At 37.5% G+C, this 25135-nt stretch overlaps 1 protein-coding gene across 2 annotated transcripts in view; it reads right to left on the reverse strand.

Moving 5' to 3' along the window:
* Positions 1-17352, reverse strand: part of IL18RAP (interleukin 18 receptor accessory protein) — a 31518-nt gene extending 14166 nt beyond the window's left edge. The window contains exons 1-5 of one of the 2 annotated variants that reach the window (XM_025354663.1): positions 17004-17352; positions 14655-14824; positions 13864-14188; positions 13585-13768; positions 767-917 (exon numbers count right to left, since the gene is read on the reverse strand). In XM_025354663.1, the coding sequence (XP_025210448.1) occupies positions 767-917; positions 13585-13768; positions 13864-14188; positions 14655-14724 (730 nt within the window). In that variant the 5' untranslated portion in view covers positions 14725-14824; positions 17004-17352. Of the gene's footprint in view, positions 1-766; positions 918-13584; positions 13769-13863; positions 14189-14654; positions 14848-17003 lie in introns of those variants that run through there. The other variant, XM_025354661.1, reaches the window with a different exon arrangement.
* Positions 17353-25135: the final 7783 nt, after the last annotated feature.

Raw genomic sequence — 25135 nt, forward strand, 5'->3', positions numbered from 1 at the left:
ATGAATCACAAAACATGTAACAAGATGCTCAACCTCATATTAGCCAGGGAAGTATACTATGGAGTAGAAAACAACAAACAAAAAAGAACCTCCACTTAACACCAGTCATAAAGTCTGATAACACCAAATATTATTTGGGAATAAAGGGCATTTTCTGCTAATGGGTGTGTAAATTGACAGACCAATAATTTAATATAATACCAAGTGTTTATGACACAAAACACATTTCATAACTGAAAACAATATTCTATTTTATTAATAGATGCATACCTACATAGAAAAAGTATAAAAACATAAATGGAAATGATATACATGACAAGACGTGACTATACTGCAGAAACAAAGGCCTGGAAGAGAATGGGATCATAGACGTCAAGTTGTCTTTGCAATGTTTTGTTTCTTTAAAGAAAAAAAAAATATGATTTTAAGCATGTGGGAAAATTGTAACATGGTTAAAACTGGTGATAGGTACCTGGATGTCACAATATTTCTGTGTGTGAAATGTTTAATACATTTTTAAAATTTATTACAAAAGCAAATCAGGGACGTATTCATGGACAACCCAACTTGTGAGAATTTGAACCTGTTTCAGAACTTAGTCTTCCTTGGGGGATGGTAACTTTGATGTTTGCCCACATGAAAGGTTTTACGTGATTACAAGTGTATGACTATCCTTTTTTTTTCCCTAAGAGGAAAAACTAAGTCAAAAGAAGATAATTTTAATCTGGCTCTCAGATCTCAATCTTGAGATAAAAATCTCACTTACCAATGGTTCTCACTTGAACAACAGCTCTGACCGTCCACGAACTTGCAGTATCCGACTGAGTGTAATCACATACGTATGTGCCCTGGTGATAGACGTAAACTTCATCCACTGCGATTCGGTTGCTCCTTGTCGTAGAGAGGAGTTTTCCATTCTAATCCAAAAGATATTTTAAGCAGATAATTTTTTGCCATAGAAAAACTGTATGAAATACATACCTAAAGGAAAATCTTACAAATTTGAACAGGGAGGAAGAAGGTCCATCCAAGATAAGGGTATCCCATAAGCCAGGAAGACATTGTGTTCAAAAACTGTACTTGTATATTTGAAACAAGAGGCGTTTTCTAATACAATTGCATATGTGTAAAAATGAGAGAGTCGAACCTCCAAACCTGATCAGCCCCTAAAGAGCTTCCCAGAGCATGCGTGACTTGGAGCCCTGAGAGTATTCTAGAAGACATGTAGTGTTCTAAGGGCTGACACCAAAATGAATTTTTTAATGTGTGTGTGTACACATATATAGATACACACACACACACATATACACACACATATATATAACATATATTGTATATATTTACATATATAAACAGATACATACTTATAAATAAATAGATATATTATACAAACAGAGCTTCTGGAACGTGAGTGGCTTTTTTCTCTCTCTGACAAAGCTGGTAAGTGAGAGCACTGAGAAGCAGTCTCATTTTTTTCTGGTTCTGAGTTTCATTTTCTGATTGAAGAATTTCCCTTCCACTTTGCCTGCCTACTGGTAGAAGCTGGGATTCCCCCACGCCACATCCCTAGTGTATTTCCTGTGGTCCAAGAAGGAATTTCCAGCAGGCTGGAAAGGAGACTAAGGGTGGGGACAGACCGGCCAGAGAAGGACAGCTGTGGACAGGAAGCAAAACAAGGCCAAGAGGTGGTGGTATACAAGGCTAAATATACACCAGATGATCTCAAGAATCAGGAATTTTTCCAAAGGAAGTTTTAAAACACAGGGGGAAATTCAAAGATAAAGCTTCAGAGGACGCAGTGATAACATACAAAGATCAGAATTTGGGAAAGAGGCATGTCATAAATCGCATGAGAACGTGATGGAGGGAGGACACAGAGCCATCCCTAAGACCTTACCTAAGCCACGGGGGAGGATGGGGAATGAATAATACATCGTTTTACCCACAAAAAGGTAAGTGAGGCTTAGTGTGTATCATTAAGACTTTATGAAATGGAACTTAGAGGAAACATCAAAGAAAAGAAATTAGGGAGAAGCAATTTATGCCAAGGATGATGGGAAACCCATTCTGATAATACAATTACAGATCATCCTCATAGGACAAAGAGAGGCTAATGCAGCTGCACAGGGAACTCTTGGTTTTGCTCATATGTGAAGCAGTCATGAACCGAATATGGAAACAGGCACATCCACCACTGTGAATCTGGATGAATAGTGTCCATAAGTCTTCAAACAAATGGAGGCATTAAAAAAAAAAAAAAAGCTGAAGACACTGCAAAGGGCTTTTAAAGGTATGTGTAAAGCAGGGAGAAGAACACAGTTATTATACTGCAATATTATCGATTTCTTATACTACCCGTTAGTACAGCTACCGAGCATCATGCACACTGTGTTATTCTATGGGAATGGTACTTCCTGGATTTGGGCAACACAGTGGGGCTCCTAGCTGGGCTTCCACTACCTAGTCTGGGAAAACTCCAAAGACCTGCATTAATTTCACTCTCCTCCCTGGCCCATTCTCCCTGGGGCCTTTCAGGTTTTCCATGTCCATTTTAATGTTCCTTATCATAGACTCGTTGTGTCCAGGTCTGTATTCATCACAGCTTTCCTGCCCCTAATTGAATTTACTACTACTATCTTAAACTTCATAAATACTGTGAACATATGTTGAGCCAGAAAGACTCCAAATATTCTACTCATCTGTTTTACACACACTCCCAGTCAAAGCTTTTAATCTTTCATTTTATTACATGAAAATATCACTAGCATCTGCCACCTTCTTCCTTTTTCCACTTCCTTCTGTCCTGTCCTGGATCAGGACTCACACTCGTAAAGTTCAAACACATCAACGACGTCCCCGTAACCATCATAAGCAACCGACAACCTTTATTTCCATTCTAGTCCTAATTAAACCACTCAAGAACTCTCAGCTGCCATCACAGTGAGCCATTCAGTGTGACCATTCACTGAATATCCCCTTTGCTTTTATGTCTCTGTTGTCTATGCTGCTCTTTCCTGTTAAGTGTAGTTGCAGTCTCTTGCCCCAGTTATCAACTAACAACATTCTATTGATAGATTTTTTAAAACAAATATTTATCTTCTAAGGGGAATGGAGTATATTATGGAAATTATTGATAATGGGCTAGATATCAATTTCTAGTGAAAGTCTTGAATTAATTATTTAACAGATGGTTTATGAACCCTTAGAAAAGGAAGTGATGGTTAATATCAGCCAGCTTGCATTTGCTAACAACATTCATATCAAGGTAATCTCATTGTTGCCCACGATTGAATAGACTAGAGGTTCAGAGAAGCACAGCGGACACGGACACAGAGTATCTTTGCTATAGTGAGTCATTTGAAAAATATTCCCATGATCTCTCTGTTAAACCAAAGGTACATTGTGAACTGAATGATCAGATACACAGCATTTGAGTGCCCTTTTAGTTAATTAAGCAGAACCTTGCATTGCGGATGAATGAATCATATGCAACTAGAAGGATCAAACTGGAGTCAACAGCAGAGCACTCTCTCCCTGGTGCTAGCCTGGTCAGTGGTTTTAGCAGGGGCTTGAGTGAGAACATATCATGCTGATCTCATCTACATGACTCATAAACCTGCGTGCGTTGGCTAATATGTCAGCATTCAAAATCAGAATTCCAACCTCTTGACACGTACAGTGAACTAAAAACAATAAATTATCATTTAACAGAAGTAAATATAATATCATGAACATAAGTTACAAATTCTACTCCACAAACAAAAATAGAGAGAACTGGCTTGATTTCAGTTTTGGCGAAAAGACTTGCCTGCCAACTCAGAATAAATCAATTATATCATGGGGCTGTCCCAAAGCTAAAACAACCGTGAACTGTGGCAATATTCTGTTCTGAACAAGGAAGGCAATGCTTCCTCTGTTTCAGTGTTGGTTAGACAGCGTATAGATGATTGTTTTGAACACGTGTTAGAAAGCTGTCCAGACCTTCAGAGTTCTGAAATGTTCATCGTGAGAATAATCAAACAGGCCAATGTTTCAACCCTGGAAACAATTTTGAGAAATATAATCTAAATTATCTTCTTCCTATTTAGAAACTCATTAAATTACCTTCTTCTTTATTTAGAAACACATTCATCTTTGTATCTAGCCAGTCTCACCATGCTCACCAGTTCTCCACAGCACTAGGCCCACAGGATGCCAACAGGTGCCAGTTACAAGAACCAGGAAATGAGAAGAAGTATCAGGTATAGGTACAAAACTTCTTTGTGGTTGGCATGATGGCTCACACCTGTAATCCCAGCACTTTGAGAGGCCGAGGCAGGTGGATCACCTGAGGTCAGGAGTTCAAGATCAGCCTGGCCAACATGGTGAAACCCCATCTCTGCTCAAAATACAAAAATTCGCTGGGTGTGGTGGCCCACACCTGTAATCTCAGCTACTCGGGAGGCTGAGGCACAAAAATAGCTTGAACCCGGGAGGTGGAGGTTGCAGTGAGCCAAGATTGTGCCAGTGCACTCCAGCCTAGGCGACAAAGAGAGAGATTCCATCTCAAAAAACAAACTTCTTTGTGGTTGGCATGATGGCTCGCACCTGTAATACCAGCACTTTGGAAGGCCAAGGCGGGAAGATTGGTTGAAACCATGAGTTCGAAACCAGCCTAGCAACATAGTGAAACCCTTTCTCTACCAAAAAATTTTAAAATTACCTGGATGCAGTGGTGTTTGCCTGTAATCCTAACTACTTGAGATGCTGAGGCTGGAGGATCACTTGAGCCCAGAAGTTCAAGACTGCAGTGAGCTGTGATTACACCACTGCATTCCAACCTAGGCAGCAGAATGAGATCCTATCTCTAAAACAAACAAACAAACAAACAAACAAACAAATGCTTCCATGCCACATAGGGCTTAAAATCAACCCAGCAGCCATGTCAGAAGTGTGGCAAGAGAATGTGGCATGAGTGAGATTGTCTTAAACCACCAATGGAAATGTTATTCAAGGCGCAAGTCCTACTAACAGGAGGTCACAGCAATGTCGTCAAAACTCATATCTTGGTGCCCTAGGCCAATACAGAAGAGATTTTCCTACTGCCCTTCATTATAATTTTGACTTGTGTCAAGGATTTGCTTAGCTGAAGGTCATAAAATGCTGTTACATTAAATGTAACTATTATTTATTTAAGATGAAGTCTGTTTATGCCAAGGCTGTTTTTTCATTACATTTTTAGAAATTAGAAAAATACATAGAAAAAGTTAGTAGAATAAATAATAAATAACTCACTTTAATTCTGACTTTCTCAGTCATTAAATATTTTAATTAATAATCTCCAAGCATGGTGACCCAGCCGGGCCCCAGCACTTTCCTGCAGCCTTCCCCGGGCCAGGAGGCAAGCACAGGTCAGCAATTATCGGCAGAGGGAGCAGCTGGCCCCACCCAGACCCAGAAGGTGAGTAGCAACCCAATCAAGCCTCAATGCTCTGCTTAAGGCTATCCCCGGCCCAGAGGTAAGATCAAGCCCACATACATCTGTGTAGCCTAGCTTCTGCCCCTGCCCATCCCAAATTGCTAAGCAGCAATCCCAGAGAACTCACTTTGCCTCAGAGCCTGGCATGTTGTCCTGCCGAACTACACAATCTAACAACAGTATTTCTCAGCCAGATGTAGGGCATTTGGGTGCCCTTTTAGTTAATTAAGCAATTCCTTCATGTTGTGGGTGAATGGAAGACAGAAGGGTATTGCTCTGTGACTGCCTCTGATCAGGCAAAGTTGTAGACTATCTGGGAAGACAGTCTGCAGCTTTGCTTGATCAGAGGCAATCACAGAGCCCAGCCAGCGACTCAACCTTACAATAGAGTTCAGGAAGTGGTCTCACTGGAACGTGAAGCACAGAAAGCAATTCCACTTGACCTCAGTGCCCAGAAAACAGCCAAGCCCATCTAGAAAACTCAACACCAAAGTCTGCTTATCTGGGATTGCTACCAAGTAGCCCACCTGGAATCCCAGACCAGACTAAACAGTGAAGGTCTGCTACCACCAAAGATTGTCTACAAACACCAAAAGAGGTGGCTGTTTCCTCAACTGCATAGGCACCAATGCAAGGACCAATGATTATGAAAAATCAAGGAAATATGACACCACTAAAAGAAACTAATAAAGCTCTCATAATGAAATCGGAAGTAAAGATCTAAGAAATGACTGAAAAAACTTCAGAATAATCCTCTTAAAGTAGTTTAGGAAACCACAAGAAAATATGTATAAAAAAAATAAAATAAGCGTTGAAAACAATTCCCAAACAAAATGAAAAGTTTAATAGAGAAACAGAAAAAAAAAATTTTTTAATAGAAATCATTCTCCTTGAAGGGTGGTTATTTGAAAAATAAAGAAATCCTACAGATAAAGAATATAATACCTGAACTATAATATCAACAGCAGATTTGATTAAGCAGAAGAAAGCATCAGTGATATCAAAGATGACATTTGAAATTATCTAGTCAGAGGGGCAAAAAGAAAAAGAATGAAAAAGACTTCTAGTTATGGAATACCTTCAAGAGAACTCAAAATCACATAATAGGAAGTTTAGAAGATGGAAGAAAAAAGAAATCAGAAAGCGTATTTAAGGGAATACTGGCTGAAAATTTCCCAAATCTAGGGAAAGACAATATTCATGTATAGGACACTCAGATGTTGCCAATCAAATTCAACCCAAAAGGGGTTTACCAAGATACAGCATAATCAAATTGTCAAAAATTCAAAGACAAAGAAAGAATACTGAAAGTAGCAAGAGATGAGAAACTTACCATGTTCAAGAAAGTCTCAATATTGCTATCAGTGGATTTCTCGGCAGAAACTCTATCAGCCAGGAGAGAGTGGGATGATATATTCAGTGTTGAAGGAAAAAACCCAAAGAAACTGCCAACCAAGCAAAGCTGTCCTTCAGAAATGAGAGGGAAATTAAAACTTTCCCAGACAAACAAAAGCTAAGGGAGTTCATCCCCACGTGGTCTACTTTTAAGAATTGTTAAAGGGAATTATTTAAACTGAAATGAATGCCTGCTAATTAATAACAAAAAATATGAAAGTAAAAAATTCAATGGTAGTAGGTAATAATACATAGTCATATTCATAATTCTCTAATAATGTAAGGGTGGTATATAAAGCCATTTATCATTACTATGAAAGTTAATAGACAAAACTAATAAAAACAACCCTAGCTGTAATAAATCATTAACAAATAAAAACTACAACAAATGTAAAATTTGACATCAAAACCATAAAAGGTAGGGGAGAGGAAATGGAAGTGTAGTTTTGGTATATAAAGTTAAGTTGTTATTAGCTTAAATAGCCTGTTACAAGTGTTTTATGGAAGCCTCGTAGTAACCACAAAACAAAAACGTCTAGTGGTTGCACAAAATATAAATAGAAAAGATTCAAAGCGTAGCACCAAAGAAAGCCATCAAAACACAAAGGAAGATACCAACAGAGAAAAAGTAACAAAAAAACCTACAAAACACACAGAAAATAAGTTACAAAATGGCAACAGCATGTGCTTATCTACTAATAATTACCTTGAATGTAAATGAATTAATCAAACCATTTACAATATGTCTCCAATCAAAAGACATTTAAAGGTTAAATGGGTTTTTAAAAATTCAGCTATATGCTGCCCTCAAGAGATTTACTAATAAGGACACATATAGACTAGAAGGGAAAGGATGAACAAAGATATTCCATACAAACGAAAACCAACAGAGAGCAGGGATAGCTCTACTTATATCAGACAAAATAGACTTTCAGTCAAAAACTATAAAAAGAGACAAGAAAGATCATTGTATAATGAGGAAGAGTCCATTCACTAAGAGGGTATAACAATTGTAGATACATAGGCACCCAATATTAGAGCACTTAAATACGTAAGGCAATTATTAAATGAAGAAAGAGAAAGACTGCAATACAATAATAGTAAGAAACTCAGTACCTTAATTTCAACCATGGACAACTCATTTAAGCAGAAAATAAACTTCAACAATTGGCCTTGAATTATGCTTTTGACCAAATGCACCTGACAGACATATACAGAACATTCTATCCAACAGCAGCAGAATACACATCCTTCTCAAGTACACATAGAACATTTTCCAGGAAGGATATGTTCAGCTACAAGATAAGTCTTAACAACTTTAAGAAAATTGAAATCATATCAAGTGTCTTTTTGGGTTACAAAGGCATAAAGGTAGAAATCTAAAAGCAGAAAATATCTTGGAAAATATGCACACATGCAGAAATGAAACAAAATGCGCCTAAACAACCAATGGGATAAAGAAGAAATAAAAAGTAAGTTAAAAAATAACTTGAGACAAACAAAAGTCAAAACACAATGTACTAAAACATGCGGGATGCAGCAAAAGCAGTCCTGAGGGAAATTTATAGCAATGAATGTCTGTATCAAAACACAGGAAAGATTTCAAATAAAAAATCTAATGATACACCAAAAGATGTTAGAAAAAGGGTAATAAATTAAGCCCAAAGTTTGCAGAAGAAAGGAAATAACAAAGATAAAAGCAGAAATAAATGAAATAGAGATTAGAAAAACAATAGGAAAAATGAATGAAACTAAGAGTTGGTTTATTGAAAAAACTAAAAACAAAATCAACAAACTCTTAGCTAGACTAAGAAAAAAGAGAAAACTCAAATAGATAAAATCAGAAATGAAAGAGGAGACATTACAATCAATATCACAAAAATACAAAGGATTATAAGAAGCTACTATGAACAATTATATGCCAATAAAATGAATAACTTAAAAGAAACAGCTATATTCCTAGACACATCCAACCTACCAAGATCATAAAGAAATAGAAAATCTAAACAGACCAATAATGAATAAGGAGTCTGAATCAGTAATAAAACTTCAAGCTAATTTTATGAAGCAAGCATCACACTGATACCAAAGCCAGAAAAGGGTATTACAAGAAAATTACAGGTCAGTATCCCTGAAAAATACAGATGCAAAAATCCACAACAAAATATTCATCCCCAAATTCAACCATACATTAAAAGAATCATTCACCATGATCAAGTGGGATTTATCCCTGGGATGCAATTCAGTACACACAAATCAATAAATATGACAGACTACATTAATAAAATGAAAGATAAAAACCATATCTCAATAGATGCAGAAAAATCATTTGACAAAATTTAACATCCTTCATGTAAAAACCCTCAACCAATTAAGCATAGAGGGAATGTACCTCAATACAACAAAGGCCATATATGACAAACCCATAGCTAATGTCATACTCAATTGTGAAAAGTTGAAATCTTTTCCTCTAAGATCGGATTAACAAAACAAGAATGTGCATTCTTACCACCTCTTTTCATCATAGTACTGGAAGTCCTAGCCAGAGCAATTAGGCAAGAGAAAGAAATAAAAAGCATTTTAGTAGAAAAACAAGTAAAATTGTCTTTATTTGTTGATGGCACGATTTCATCTGTAGAAAACTCTAAAGACTCCACCAAAAAACTGTTAGAAGTGATAAATGAATTCATTAAAATCGCAGGACATAAAATCAACATATAAAAATCAGTAGTGTTTCCCTGTACTGATAATGAACTGTCTGCAGAAAAGGAAATTAAGTAAACAAGCCCACTTACCATATGAACCAAAATAGTAAAATAGTTGGATATAAATTTAACCAAGAAGGTAAAGGACCTATATACTGAAAATGATTTAAAAAACCAACAAAAGGAATGGAAGAAAACACAAATAAATATAAAGGTATCCTGTGTCCATAGATCGGAAGAATTAATATTGAGAAAATGTCCTTACTACTCAAAGTGATCTATGCATTCAAAACCAACCCCTTTGTTATTTTTTACAGAAATACAAAAAACTATCCCTAAATTCATATGGAACTACAAAAGACCCCAAATAACCAAAACAATCTTGAGCAAAAAGAACAAAGCTAGATGTTTCACACTCCCTGATTCCAAAATATATTGCAAAGCCATTTAAATCAAAACAGCATGGTACTGGCATAAAAACAGACACATCAACAAATGGAATATGATAGCCCAGAAAGACACCTACACATTTGCAGTCAATATATTTAAAAAACAAAAACAAAAACAAAAAACAAAACAAAAGAAAACAACACTATGCCAAGAACACACAACGGGGAAAGGATTATCTCTCCAATAAATGATGTTAGGAAAACTGATTGTCTACAGGGAGAAGAATGAAATTGTATCTCATAGCACATATGATCCATCAATTCAAAATGGATTAAAGAATTAAATATAAGATCTAAAGTTGTAAAACTTCTAAAAGAAAACATAGGCGGAAAGCTCTACAGCATCGTTATGGGCAAATATTTTTTTGAATATGAACTTGAAAGCACAGGCAACAAAAACAAAAATAGACAAATGATATAGCATAAAACTAAAAAGCTTCCGTGTAGCAAAGGAAACAATCAATGGAGTAAAGAGACAACCCACCAAATGGGGAAAATATTTACAAGCCATATATCTGATAAGGAGTTAATATCAAGAATATATAAGGAAATCAAACACTGCATTAGCAAGAAAACAAATAGCCCATTTTAAAAATAGGCAAGAGATCTAAAAAGGTAGTTCTCAAAAGAAAGGATGCAAATGACCAACAACTATATGAAAAAATGCTGAGTATCACTAATAATCAGAGAAATACAAATTGAAACCACAACGACATATGACCTCACACTTGTTAGAGTGGCTTTTATAAAAAAAAAAATCTGTTACACACTGTTGGTACAAATGTAAATTAGAACAGCCATTATGAGAAACTCTATGAAGACTCATTAATAAAAACTAAAAATAGAACTACCATATGATTCAGCAATCCCACTTTTGGGTACATATCCAAAGAGATTGAAATCAATACAGCAAAGGGTTAACTATGCTCCTGTGCTTACTGCAGCACTATTCACAATAGCCAAGATATGGAATCAACCTCAGTGTCCATCAACAGAGGAATGAACAAAGAAAATGTGGTACACGTACACAATGAAATACTATTCAGCCTTTACAAAAGGAAATTCCATCATGTGGGACAAACACGAATAAACTTGGAAAAGTATGCAAAGTTAAATAAGCCAGGCACAGAAAGAGAAAAGCTGCAATATCTCACTCATATATAGTAACTTTAAAAAGTTGAACTCATAGAAGTAGAGAGTAGAATGATGATTAGTGGGGCCTTGGTTGGTGGGGAGAAGAGGGTGAGCAGGGAAATACTGGTCAAAGAGTACAAAGTTTCAGATAGATAGGAGGAATAAGTTTTCAGACATATTTCACAGCAGGATAACTATAGCCAATAATATTGTATTGCACATTTCAAAATAACTAAGAGAGTAAGTTTCAAATGCCTGTCCACAAAAAATAAGTAAGCAAGGTGATGTATGTGTTAATTAGCTTAAGTTAATCACTCCACATTGTATACATATATCAAAACATCACATTGTATCCTGTAAATGTATACAGTTATGATTTGTTAATTAAAAATAATTTTAAAATAAAGAAGTTGGAAAATATTTTCAAAACAGTCTGCAAGCCTGTTTTTAATTTGCCAATTAAAAATATTGTGGAATGCTCCAGAGGCTCCAAGCCCAGGGATTTATTTCAGTTGTATACTCTGCATATCTGGTGGGTAATCCCTGGTCAGCAGTTTCATTTGAATTCAATAAAGCCATGTTTTCATTCTCTCAGCCAGTGTTAGCTTCATCTATTCAGAGATGGGTCATAGGTATGACCCACCCACCACCTGAGAATCTGGGGGTTAGCATGAAGGAAAAAGGTAGTAGATGTTTTTTCCTGCCTAATGCCATCATTTTTAATGATGTACTACTGCCATAAGGTCTGTGATTTCCAGGTTACTATGTGCTTGTGTGTGCATGTGCGTGTGTGAGTGCACATGCACATATGTGTAATTCACACAACCAGGACCTGTTCCAATCTGTATCTGAGGTACAATTTTAATAACAGCCATTGTTCACCTATCCTTAGGGTAGCTGCCTGTCCACCATTAAACACCTGTTGACATTTGCAGTCAAAGCCCCAGGGAAGTGAAACAGAGCTTCCTTTTGTGAATGTCATGCAGTTTTAGGGTTTAGTTTATAAAAGTAATATTTGCAGATAGCTGGAAACTATTATGCAACTTGTGCTCGCCTGAAAAGTAAAAATTCATAACTTTTACTTCAGGTGTATGATCACTGAAAAGCCAAGCACATTTTCATCTGAAATAATGGGGACAGGACTGCTTTACTGGCCTGAGAACAGCCCACCAAGACAAGACAGCTGCCATCCTGGGTGACAGATACTTTGAACCAAAGGAAGTTTTGTTCTTGAGAGAGAAGTGAAAATAATGAACAAAACTATTGGCTCTTCTTACTAACCTCATTTTAGAGGTTATGAAATGAATGTTTCTGAAATTAGGGTTTTATTGAGACCAGCATTCTTTCAGTGTCATATAAAAACACAAACGTGAGACCATACCTCATGCCATTCGTCTTCCCTGTATATTTATTTCTGTAAAGGATGTGATAACATCTGTCCTCCTATTAGCATGGAGTCTCAGGAATCAAGTAGGGAAATGTCTCCTCATACCATGGTAACTGTATCCCCAGGAGACTCTCATTGTTAAAATTTGGGATGCATTAAACCATTAAATAAACATAACTCATCTTTCTGACTTTAATCAGTAGCAATTTAGAATGATATTTTTATATTAACAAACATATATTATGAGGTTGAATACAAAATTGTGCATAATTTTGAAGACAAATTATTGGACTTCAAATAGTTATTGCAATTGTAGGAAGCGATTTAGATTCTACTCCTGGATTCCACCACCCAAGAGTCAACTGACAGGGGGCCCTGTTGGAGGAGATGGTTAGACAGCATTTCGTCATCTGGTAGCACTTGGAAACGCTATAAAACCCGACGGAAATATGAAGTTCTTCTGTTATGGGAGTTCACGTACATGTGGTTCATAGCTCAAAGTCATTGTGAAACTTGCTCTTGTTCCCTTTTTCTCTTAGCACTGTACTCCTTTCCATCATCTTACCTGCGCAAGCCATCTGTCACTGAGGTCCACCTTGGATTTGTCCTAACTGTCCTCCAAGAGCTGTCCTTTTGGGAATGTATTTCAGGCTCCCATATCTTTCACAAACCCTTCAAGACATACGTGTTGGATGCTCTCTTCCCCTTTGCAATGCCTGTTGCTTTCCGAAGACAGTGAAAATGAGTGAACCTATCTTCCTACATTAGCAGGTGTTAGTAGGTTTATGTCTAACCTCATGTGTAGTATACTTGCATTTTAGAAGTTTTTCTAGTGTTGATCAAAAGGATGCCTCTAATAATTAGAATATCAAGCTCTGTGGCTTCCCAGGGGACACGATTATTTTAGAAAGTCAGATCCCCTGCAGTGGCATAGGACCAGTTTTTGAGAAGCTGTAGACCCCAGATTCTCAAACACGGTTTTCCATGAAAAAAACCCATGAAGATGATAACGTAAAAACAACACTCTTACATTAATTTTAGAGAATTCACTCTTACCTTGTACCAGGTTACCTCTGGACTTTGTGCATCACTTTGGCAGCTGAGACTGGGGCAAGAAATAGAGCCGGTGCTCCCGAGAAGTAGGTCTTGCTTATGTGATGCAGAATTCTCACAGGATGCATTTGACTGGGGCTTAACTTCTAAAATCATCTTGACACAACAGGCTACATCGTAGGGGCTCCTAGGAAATTAACAAGATCCTGTGAACATAGATATTTTGTCTAGATAATAGAGGATTTGGAAACATTTTCAGATGGAAATACATTTGGAACGTACTTAATCATCTTGGGTCTACAAATATATGACCCAGTATTATTCACCCCTGGGATCAAAAAACGAAGAGTGCATTTGTCCTGAATGATGTGAGGATAGCTTTTCCTAATGTCCTCTAATGGGTCTCCATTCGAAGGTTGTCGGTACCATTGGACATCAGGTAGGTCCTTACTATCCATGAAGGGCAGGTGGTCAGGGACTTGTGTTGGTGAGAGTCGACTTCTGTGGCAGAAATGTGATTTCTGTGGCTCTGGTAAATCACAAAATAAGACAAATTCCTCTTCACTTCTTGTAGAATATGTCCAAAGGAGTTTTTTTGTGGAACAACCTGAAAATCATAATAAACAGAACAACACGGAAACACATTAGAAAATGGAATTCTAGCTTACATTTACATCTAGTACTTGATCTAACAAGAGATTAAGCTTCCTTGTGTGTCTTTCTTCTTCACTGTCCATTTTGTAGGGGAAAGGAAGTGCCTGTTCTAATTCCCTCCCAGTGGACTCCAGCATCACCAGCAGCAGCCCTGGTTTCCTGGAAAAGACGGTAGAACCCTGGCTCATCCCTCTTCAGCTGCTCTCACTGAACACTCAACTACAGTAACAGGGTACCTGCTCAATGCTTGGTATCAGCTGAAAGCTGTTCACCCCAATAATTCTCCTCTCAGTCCCTTTTTAGCAGTAGGATGGAAAGGTTGTGTATTAATATGTCATGCTGCTGATATATCAGGTTATCCATCACTTTACGTTTGACCACAGACCCACAGTGCTAACATGAAAAGTGAAAATTCCTACCTGAAATATTAAATCCTTTAATTCTCTCTCCTGAGACAAGCCAAAGAAACATCCAGCCCAAATAGAGCATTGTTCTCCCATGTTCCTGTCATCACTCCAATAATTTCATTCCATTGCTAGAGTAGAGTGTTTTGAGATTCAGAACTCTGCCCTGCGTATCCCCTTCATTTCTGTAAATCAAGAAATGGGAAATGAAGAAATCAGAACCGGTGACCGAAGTGCAACTTACACAGGAAGCTTTGAAAGGGCAGGTCCTACCCAAACCGGCCTTCACATGCCTCTAACTTACGTGGGTATTTCCAATTGTGTGGAACAACCTTTTCAATTGTGTCATTTCTTACAAATCATCTTAAGCTCCCGATATCCCTAGGCTCTATGTAGTGTGTTCTTTTAATGCCATTTTCCCCTCATTAATCTTTTTTGTCTCATGTGCTCACCTAGCATGTATATTTCCATGAGTAATTTGGAAAGAGTTATGTTTAACTTTTCCTGAAAAAAATGACGCACATTGAATAAAAATGCCAGATTGTTCACGGTTAGGAAATCTAGAGATATAGCTCCTACTGATAAAATTTGAGAATGTTTGCACATACTACTCTGTATATATGGTCTCCCCACTTGCCTTTCCCTTGTCCTCAAAGTCTCTGAAAGAACAATCCTCCAGCTCCATCACCAGACACATCTTCCTAAGAAGCAAGCCTGAGCATCTCATTTCCATGCCCAAGACGCCACCAGCTCCCACCACCCATGTGATGAAGCACAGATTCCAGAGCACCATGGACAAACCCTGTAGCGTTTGGCTCTCTCATGTCTTATCTCTGATTTTTTCCTTGGAGAGTCATTCCCTGACCACCTGGATAAAGAAGCTCCTCCCTCCCTTCTTGCCAACAACCCTCTCTCTTGCTTCTCATTTTAGATGACTTCTGTCTTAGCACACATTATTGCCTGAAAATATCTTATTCCTAAAACTTCTCCCCAACTAGAATATAAGTTCCATCCCAGCAGGAACTGAGTTTGTCTTTCTGAGTCCTGCAGCCTCTCTCCAGGAATGGTGCCTAGCTAATAACAAGAGCTCAGTAACGACTTGTTCAGGATTTAACCGTGCTGCAGTAGATGAGTTGTTCCTTACACCTTGTCCTCCCAGTAGATTGGGAGATCCTGAAGAGCAGAGATTATTCCTCTGGCACTCGCCTAGGGTCAGGAGATATGATTTCTGAAACACGATCTCTGCTTACTTTTTCAGAAATGATAAACACTTCCAGAGTCGTCAGAGCAAACACATTGCAATCTACTATGGCAATTCACTTACTGTGGGACTCCAGTTAAATCACGTAGTCTCTTCCTGGACTTCAGCTTTCTTACCTGCAAGATAAAATGTCTGGACTGTATCAGTACTTCCTCCACCTTAGAATGAGGGAATCAGAATTTCTGATGTTTAAGTCAGGATATTTGTAATTTTTTAAAAAGCGCCCTGACTTGTAAATCATAAGGCCAGATGATTGCTAAGATCATTCCAGCTCTACCATCTTGCAATTTATGTCCAAATGTCCAAGCCTATAGCAAATTAGTTACCACGACGCCCAGCGGTCTCCAGCCCTCAGGAATTTCTGCCAACCTTGAGATGAGAGATACTGCCTAGGATGCAGCCACCCACCCACCGGCCTCAGACCTCCGGCTGCCTGGGGCTGATTTCAGACTTCAGCTTTCACTCTGGGACAGTGTTTCTCAAATCATCTTGATTATAATAATCACATGAAACACTTATTACAAATGCAGATTTTTGGGCTTCCCAAGGACTTATTAAATCAGATTCTCAAGGAGAAGAACAACGGAGCCTACATTATAAACAAGCGTCAGAGCCACCATGCTCATCCAGGAGACATCTTTGAGAAGCCCTGCTCAGGGATAAGCATAGAGCTTGGGGAGGTGGGTCAGTGCTGAGTCACAGTAGCTGTTGCCAGCATTGTGGGCAACTGACCGATGTGAGCCCAAGCCCATTCTGGAAGTCTCATTTATGTGGGACAATGCGCCCACACTGTGTGGCTTGCTTGTTAATATCTACCTTTTGAAGGTCGTCTAATATCTAAGTGATGTCTTCCATGCTGCCGTCACTAACATGCTTCACTGAATTGGAAGGAGCCACACAAATGCAGAGGACATCATTTGTTGAGCACTGGACAACTTAAACCAAAGCAAGCCTCAGACTCTGCTTATGGGAATAAAATAATGTGGCTCTCATTTACTTTCTGTAAAGTGAAGCGGAGTGCTGTCCTTCTCGTATTACAGATGGACAACCAAGGCTCGCATTGCTTGGAATGGCAGTGCCCATTCTCAGTGATAATCACATACCTGGTAAGTATTAGCAGGGGGATTCATATCTAGGTATAGAGGGTCTCAAAGCTTCTGATTTCCCCATCACCATACGCTGTCCTTCACAGAAGGAACTGAGAGTCTAACAGCACTGGGAGAATCTACAGAATCTCTTCAGTTATTTTCCAGATGTGTTTTTGGAGAATCACGTATCTTTTGTCAGAGGATGAAGATTTCCCTTTCAGTTGTCAAGTCCACACCTTCAGCTGTCTCTGGGAGAAATAATGAGCTAAACTTTCCCCACAAAACTTTGTGGTGGGAAACGGGGAAGAGAGAGAAAAGTGCTGGAGAAAGCAGTGTCAACAGGGATCTGAGGCCCAGGGAGAGAAATATCACCATCAAAGGCAGACTTAAACCACTTTACACAGAGAACACCTGCAGACAGAGATTTGGTCTCGTGTAATAGTGACAGTATTTAATTCAACTAGTATCATTATGATTCTCAGATGGTCCGTGGTGGCTTTAGACCCCATTGTCTAGGGATAACAGAAAATGAAGCCATAGTGCCTGCCATCAAAGATGTCACAGTTAAGTTTAAATGGGCATTCAAATTTGGCAAACATCTTGAATTTCTCTGCTCTTAGCCCTTCCTGTAAAATGCTCAAAGCACTATAAACAGGTTTATTTTATAACCACCTCTTTTTTTAGTGAAGACTCCATATATATGGAGATGAAAATTCTGTTAGTAAATAACCCATTTGTTATTCTAAAATAGTTCTTGAAAAGTAATTGTGTTAGCAATTCATTTTTAAAATTATTTAAACTCTTTTCCCAACGTATATTTTCTGGTTAGGAAATCTAGTTGGGGGGGGGGGAGGGAAGTACCACTCTCTTACCTTTATTTCCTGCTCTTAAGACATAAAAAAAAGAGGAAGGAACTTCAAGTCCTTATTTCAGTGACTGCCGGCTTTTGTATCTGAAGGAAAATATGTGAGAATATCCGTTTTCAAAGGGTTCTGCTATATTTCTTCCTATTCAGAGAGATACCTGGAGAAGACACAGTAGCCATGTAACTCGCATCAGCTCAAAAATAATGGGTTATAACTGGATGAAAAAGGAAAACCTTATTTTGTAAATGACCATTGACACTGTGAAATGGATGGTCACACAGAGGAAAATCAAATAAACTACCTCTTTCCTAGGAAATGCTCTGAAGAAGAAGCATCTAAAACTCTTCTCTGACCAACCTCCTTGACGAGATAAAGTTTGTGGTTGGGTTTAGTTGAAAGAGTGAGTAAGCTGGTTTCCTTTACAGGAATTTCCTGTGAAGAATATTAACTCTCAACTCAATTTCTCAACTGTGGGTTTTGTTTTTCTTCTTGTAAAACCAACCTCCAAAAGTGTGACCTTTGAGATTAACACTAAAGCCTATTTTGTGATTAACTTTCTAATTTTGAAAAAGAAAAATTACCTCTCCAACACCAATTTTATAAAGAAATAATTTATTGATGCACAAAGGAAAATACATTTAATGTCTAAATTACTGGGGTTTTTTTGTTCCTATTGAAAGACAGTTTCAGAATATAACATATAATTGAAAACTCCATTGTTCCTTTGCTACAGCAACTGAAACCATTCAATACTTCAAACACTCTGAGACCACAATAGTCATAACGAGTTTTGTCTAGAAACCATCTTGGTTAAGTCTAGATAACATCCTCCGTCAAGAGTCCAGTATTCGAATAAAGGTAAGGCTGGCACAGCTGAGCACATCAAAGCTCCAGGCTGCTTCTACATATATATAGAGAGAGTAACATGAAATACAAATGAAAACTAAATTTACTTTGGCGTGAAAGCAAAATAAGTGTTTACCTGAGGTGAGGGTAGGAGGATACAAGAAGAATTAGTAACTGTAGACAGAAAGAAGCCCCCAAAAGGTATCTACTACTGGTCATGAGTCTACCTAGGATTCTGAGAGGATGAGGGTTTGTGCCACACCTATTCCAAGAGTGGTAACAAGGAGCAGTGAAACAGACACTCCAGGTACGTGATGCTTCAGGCTTACAATGTCATGTGGGAACAGGCCCAGTAATAAGAACAAGGGCAGGAGACCTGGGAAGTTTTGGAGAAATGAGGTTGAACGAATCAAAAAGGCTAATAATAAGGTGTTGTTTTTGGTAAGTGTTCAATAACCATTGAATGGAACTATATTCAAGTGAATGGGGGTTTGGAAGCTGTCCTTGTGAAGTTTCAGAGATCTTGATGCAGACCTCGAAACTGCATCTAAAGTTATTGTATTAGGCCATGCTTGCATTGCTATAAAGAAATACCCAAGACTGGGTAATTTCTAAGAAAAGTGGTTTAATTGGCTCATGGTTCCACAGGCCGTACAGAAAGCAGAGTGGCATCTGTTCCTGGGGAAGCCTTAGGAAGCTTTCAATCTTGGCAGAAGGCAAAAAGAGAGCAGTCACATCACATAGTGAAAGCAAGTGCAAGACAGGGGTGGATGCAACCCACTTTTAAACTACCAGATCTCACTCACTGTCGTGTGGACACCAAGGGGATGGTGCCAAACCATCATAAGAAACCTGACCCCAGTGATCAGATCACCTCCCACCATGCCCTACCTCCAACGTCAGAAATTACAATCTAATGTGAGATTTGTGCAGGAACTAATATACAAACTATTTCAGTTTAGTTGTCTCCTAAAGTGAATTTGATCACTTTAATAGTTTGAACAGGGCTTACAGGAAATGGAAAGTCTAGCTGTAGACATTGTGGAGCTAGTCTCCAAGCTGCCATCAATTCTTCCACCACCTCCTCACAAAGCCATTTACTTCCATGTGCATTTTGTTTCTCACATCAACAGATAAAATGTAGTTTCTCTGTCCTTGAATGTAGGCTGACTTTGTGATTTGCTGTTGATGAAAAGAACACAGTGGAAGTGACACTGTTGCCAGTTGCAGACCGGTTCTTAAAAGATCTTCAGCTTCCAATTCCTCTTTTGGGAGCCAGACACCAGGTAACAAGCCCAAATATCCTGAGATCACCTTACTGTAAAGAAGTCTAAGCTAGGCAGGTTGTGAGAACAGGAGAGAAAGAGATGCTTGGCCAGGCCCCAGATGTTCTAACCAACCCAGCTTCAAGCATGTGAGTGAACAGCTGCAGCAGATGTGACATAGAGAAGAACAGCTCAGCTGAGCCCAACCTAGATTGCAGCATTGTGAAAAATAATACATTGTTAAGTTTAAGTCACTATGTTATGTTTAAGTCACTAAATTTTGGGGTAGTTTGTTAGACAGCAATAGATGATGGAAAAATATGTTATCCTGTTACTGTTGGCCAAATGAATTCTATTTCACTTGAGATGAATTCCTGGATGAAATGCAAATGAGTCCATTTGGTGAATTTATGTTTCAAATCATGTTGTGCGTACCTATTATTTTCTCAGAAATATGGTTCAAGGAGAAATAAAACACTTTTTTGACTTTCAACGATTCATATTTTTGAGAGAGAAATAATTATAGTGCGTAGTCGTGAATCTAATCCAAGAAACATATACTGTCCGTCTTCTACCTGCAAGATCTTTTGCTGGTTGACCTAAAAACGTGCTGAGTCATAATTAATATAAGTAAATACTTTATTTGGGCAGCGTTTGAGGATCACATTGTGGGACCATAGATTCAAGTTGTTCTGAATATATACTCCGATTAGCAGCAGTTGTATGTAGATTTTTAAAAGAAAATAGGAGGCAGTTTCTAAGTTGTTTAGCAAGAATTACATTAAAATAACGTAAGCTATTGATTGGCTATCCATGGTATCTGTCTCATAATGTTCAAGAACCTGAAGATAACGAGCGAGGTAGCTAGTCAGAAACAAAATGACTTTAAACAATTGCCCTAGGCATGAGTGCAGTTGGGGGTGGGAGGTGGGGAGCATGGCTAAAGTCACATACTCATATCTCTCTGGGCCTAATAAAGTTTGCATACCTCAGAGAGCTCACACTACTCTGAGCTATTTTTCTTCTCTCTTTTCTCCCCTCTTTGATCAAAAATCTTCCCATGGAAGCATTGTTGATCAAACTCTGCTTAGGTTAGAATAATAGGCATCCTTCATCCCTTGGCTTCCCAAGGAAGGCTCATTCCTAGATAGATCTCAGTCAAGTCACTGATTTGTATAACTTCCATTGCTTGTTGAATTATCTCTAGTTTTTGAAGCTGTATGCTTTTGTTTTTCTTGGAAGAAATAAAGATATGAGAGATACATGGTGAAAACTATTCCACTGGGGATTCAATCCAAATTTTAGGAAAATAATAAAAACTCAAAAACAATTAATGGTCAGGGTTGCGATCTAATAACACGTAGGCTACAATCTTCCTTGGAAACATAATTTTTCTCTCTCCAGCTTGCCATTTCTACCAAAGATAGAAGTAGTGTTTATCCCAGAACTGCATTATGTTAACCCTTCAAGGCTTAACAGTTGAGTTGAGGGAGCAGAACCTCTAAAGATTGTGCCACTGCACTCTAGCCTGGGTGACAGAGCAAGACTCTGTTTCAAAAATAAAAAAAAAAGATGAGTTGAGGGAGCAGAACCTCTAAACGTCACTTCTTATATGGTAATGCTAGACAAAGATATGCACAGCAGACCACAGGACAGGAGCTCTTAGCCAACCTGATGACTGAAGGATGGCTTCTCGAGAGAATTCACTGAATTTTCATTATTTTTTTTTTAAACCTTAGGTATAGATGGTGAAGGCGATGAGCTCTAATATTTTCGTACTTTTCCCTAGACTTTCAATCCTCTGTCCCCACCGCCTGCTGCTCAACTCTCCCCTTGGGACATAGTTTCTCTAACAGCTCACTTACATGGTGGTTGTTTTCCCTCCCCGACTCCAGGTACCATTGGTTTCCAACCATTGCACCGCCCTCCTCCCTAAGAACCCCCAGCTTCAAATATCATGTCCTCGGGCTATCCCTCCCAGTATCCCTCCTTGCTGCAGTCATCCACAAAGCCCTGGGTCACTCTGCTTTATTCCCTGAAGAGTTTAGTTCTGGGTTAACTCTTACTCTTGCCAGAACTCTTCCTGTTTTGATTCTTGGTATTAGTATTGATATAGATGATCCGTTTAACGTCCCTTCTCTCAGTTCTTTGACTTCCTCTCCTCCAAAGCTCTTGTATTCCATCCTTACGTCACTATTTATTCCTGTAATCATAACCTAGACTTGTCATTGCTAATAATTGCTGTGCCTCCATATTCCCAATTGAAAGCATCCTACTCCCTTGGCAATTACCTCCTATCATCCAACTTACTTTCCAAAATACTCAAATTCCAACATTCATTTCGTCACAAAAGAACCTTACATCGATCCTAACAAATTTTCAACGATCCCCTTCACGCTTGCATTTTCCAAATTAAATTCTATTGTTATTCATTATCAGTCCGTGAATAGTACAAAAAACAATTATTTGTATTCATTTAGTTAAATTTCTTTATGTCGTTCATTAATATGTTTTTAAATTCTCCACTAGAAATACATTTCTAGTGGACAATTAATGCATTCTCACATTAATGCATTTTCAATGCATTCAACATATTAGGAAATCTCCTTCCTAAAGACCGTCTGCCTGGAACTTGCTCTTCTGCTTAAATATGGCAAATGCACAATTTCCAGCATTGGATTTCCATTTATCATCAGTCTGGAGATCTGGAGATGCCTTCCACCATTTTCCTTAGCTGGATTCTGTTTCTCTAAAGCACAAAGTACTATATGTTCTCTTTATGGAGGACCACTTCTTCCAGGAGATCTCAGACAAAGTGACATTGAGGAAATATCTTGAGGCCTTACATGTCTGAAAATATCTATTTTATCCTCATAGTTGAATAATTGTTTGACTCAGTAGAGAAATTTAGGAGATAATGCCATTGTCTCCCAAATGTTAAGGCATTTCTGTCTCCATTTTGCTGAGTAATTAATTGGTGGGCCCTTTCAATCTGGAACTTCATATCATTCTATTTTCAGATACTTTCTTATTTCCAAAAATATTATTTTTGTTTTTTATTCTCATTTTAAAGAGTGTCTGTTTATTGTCATTTTATAGATATTCTATTACTTTAATTTAGACTAATTTGCAAATTCTTCTATTTTTTTTTTCTATTTTTATTTATTTAGCTCCTTGTTTTACATTCTGGGTAACACTTCATCGTTTTCCAACCCTGATATTGTCTTTTCCACTTTAGTTAATTCATTTTTAATTTCCAAGTTATTTTTATTATGCTCTGAAGTAATATATTTTCTTGTCTCTCTGAAAATATTAAAGTTTGTTCTTTAAATATGGTTTTCCTTTGGCTTATCTCCATTTCCTCCAAGTTCCGTTTTGTTATTTGTTAATCTTGGCCTTTCATAGTAAAGAATTTTCTTAAATATGTAAGGATTTTTAACTGTCTACTAATATTTAATAATGACAAAGATTTTGCACACATACACACAACTGCAGACCAATCTTGCTTAGAAGCATATACACAAAGTCCTAAATAAAATACTATCACACAAAATACATATTTTTAAAATTCATTAGTATGAAGTGGTGTTTATCCCAGAACTGCAAAGTTGGTTTGATATTATGAAAACATTAACATTCTCTATGGAAAAAAACTATATGATCACCTCCAAAGTTGCAGAAAATTTGAACAAAAATAAACATTCATTTATGTTTTTTTTTTAAAAAACACTAAACATGTTGTTTAGTTTCCATGTGTTTGTAAAGTTTTTGAAAATTCTCTTATATTGATTTCTAGTTTTATACCATTGTACTCAGAAAAGATATTTGAAATGATTTTAATTTTCTTAAATTTTGTAAGACTTGTTTTGTGACTTACTGTATGATCTATCCTAGAGAATGTCCCATGTGCAGTTGAGAAGAATCTATATTCTGCAGCTGTTGAGTGGAATGTTCTGGAAATGTCTGTTACATCTATTTAGTCAGACTAAGAAAAAAAGTAGAGAAAACTAGAATAAATAAAATCAGAGACAAAAAAGGAAATGCCACAACCGATACCACAGAAATATAAAGGATCCTAAAAGGCTATTGTGAACAATTATACGCCAACAAATTGGATAAACTAGAAAAAATGGACACATTTCTGGACACATATAACCTACCATGAAGAAACAGAAAACCTGAAGAGATCAGTAACAAATAATAATATTAAATCAGTAAAAAGTCTTCCATCAAAGAAAAGCCCAGGAACGGATAGCTTCATTACTGAATTCTATGAAACATTTAAAGAATAACTAACACCAATTCCACTAAAACTGTTCTTTAAAAATTGAAGAGAAGGGAATACATTTAAACTCATTCTACAAGGCAAGCATTACCTTTATACCAAAATCAGACAAGGACACAATGAAAAAGGAAAACTACAGCCAATATTCCTGATACAATAAATGCAAAAATCCTCAACAAAATACTAGCAATCTGAGTTCAACGGCACATTAAAAAGATTTTTCACCATCATCAAGTGGGATTTAATCCAGGAATGTGAGGATGTTTCAACATATGCAAATCAATAAACATGATGTATCACATTGACGGAATGAAGGACAGAAACTGTATGATCATTCCAATAGATGCTGAAAAAGCATTTGACAAAATTTAACATTCCTTCATAGTAAAGCTCTCAACAAATTGGGAACAGAAGGTGTAGGTATGTCAATGCAATAAAAGCCATATATAAAACCCACATCAATGCAATAAAAACCATATATAAAAACCCACAACTAATATCATACTAGATGGGAAAAAATTGAAAACTTTTCCTCTAAGATCTGGAATGAGATAAGGATGTCCACTTTCACCACTTCTATGCAATATAGTACTGGAAGTCCTAGCCAGTGTAAACAAGCAAGAGAAATAAGTAAAAGGCATGAAAACTCAAAAGGAAGAAATGAAATTATCCCTGTTTCTAGACTACGTGATAATGTGTATAGAAAACCCCAAAGAATCCACTAAAACATGGTGAGAACTAATCAATTCAGTAGAGTTGCAGGACATGAAATCAACATACAAAAATCAGTAACATTTTTATATCCAAATAGCAAACTGTCTGATAAAGGAATCAAGAAAACAATCCCATTTACAACAGCTACAAAAGAAATAAAATTCTTAGCAA

The sequence above is a fragment of the Theropithecus gelada genome, chromosome 13 (assembly GCF_003255815.1).
Source record: "Theropithecus gelada isolate Dixy chromosome 13, Tgel_1.0, whole genome shotgun sequence".
In the NCBI taxonomy this organism is placed as follows: Eukaryota; Metazoa; Chordata; class Mammalia; order Primates; family Cercopithecidae; genus Theropithecus; species Theropithecus gelada.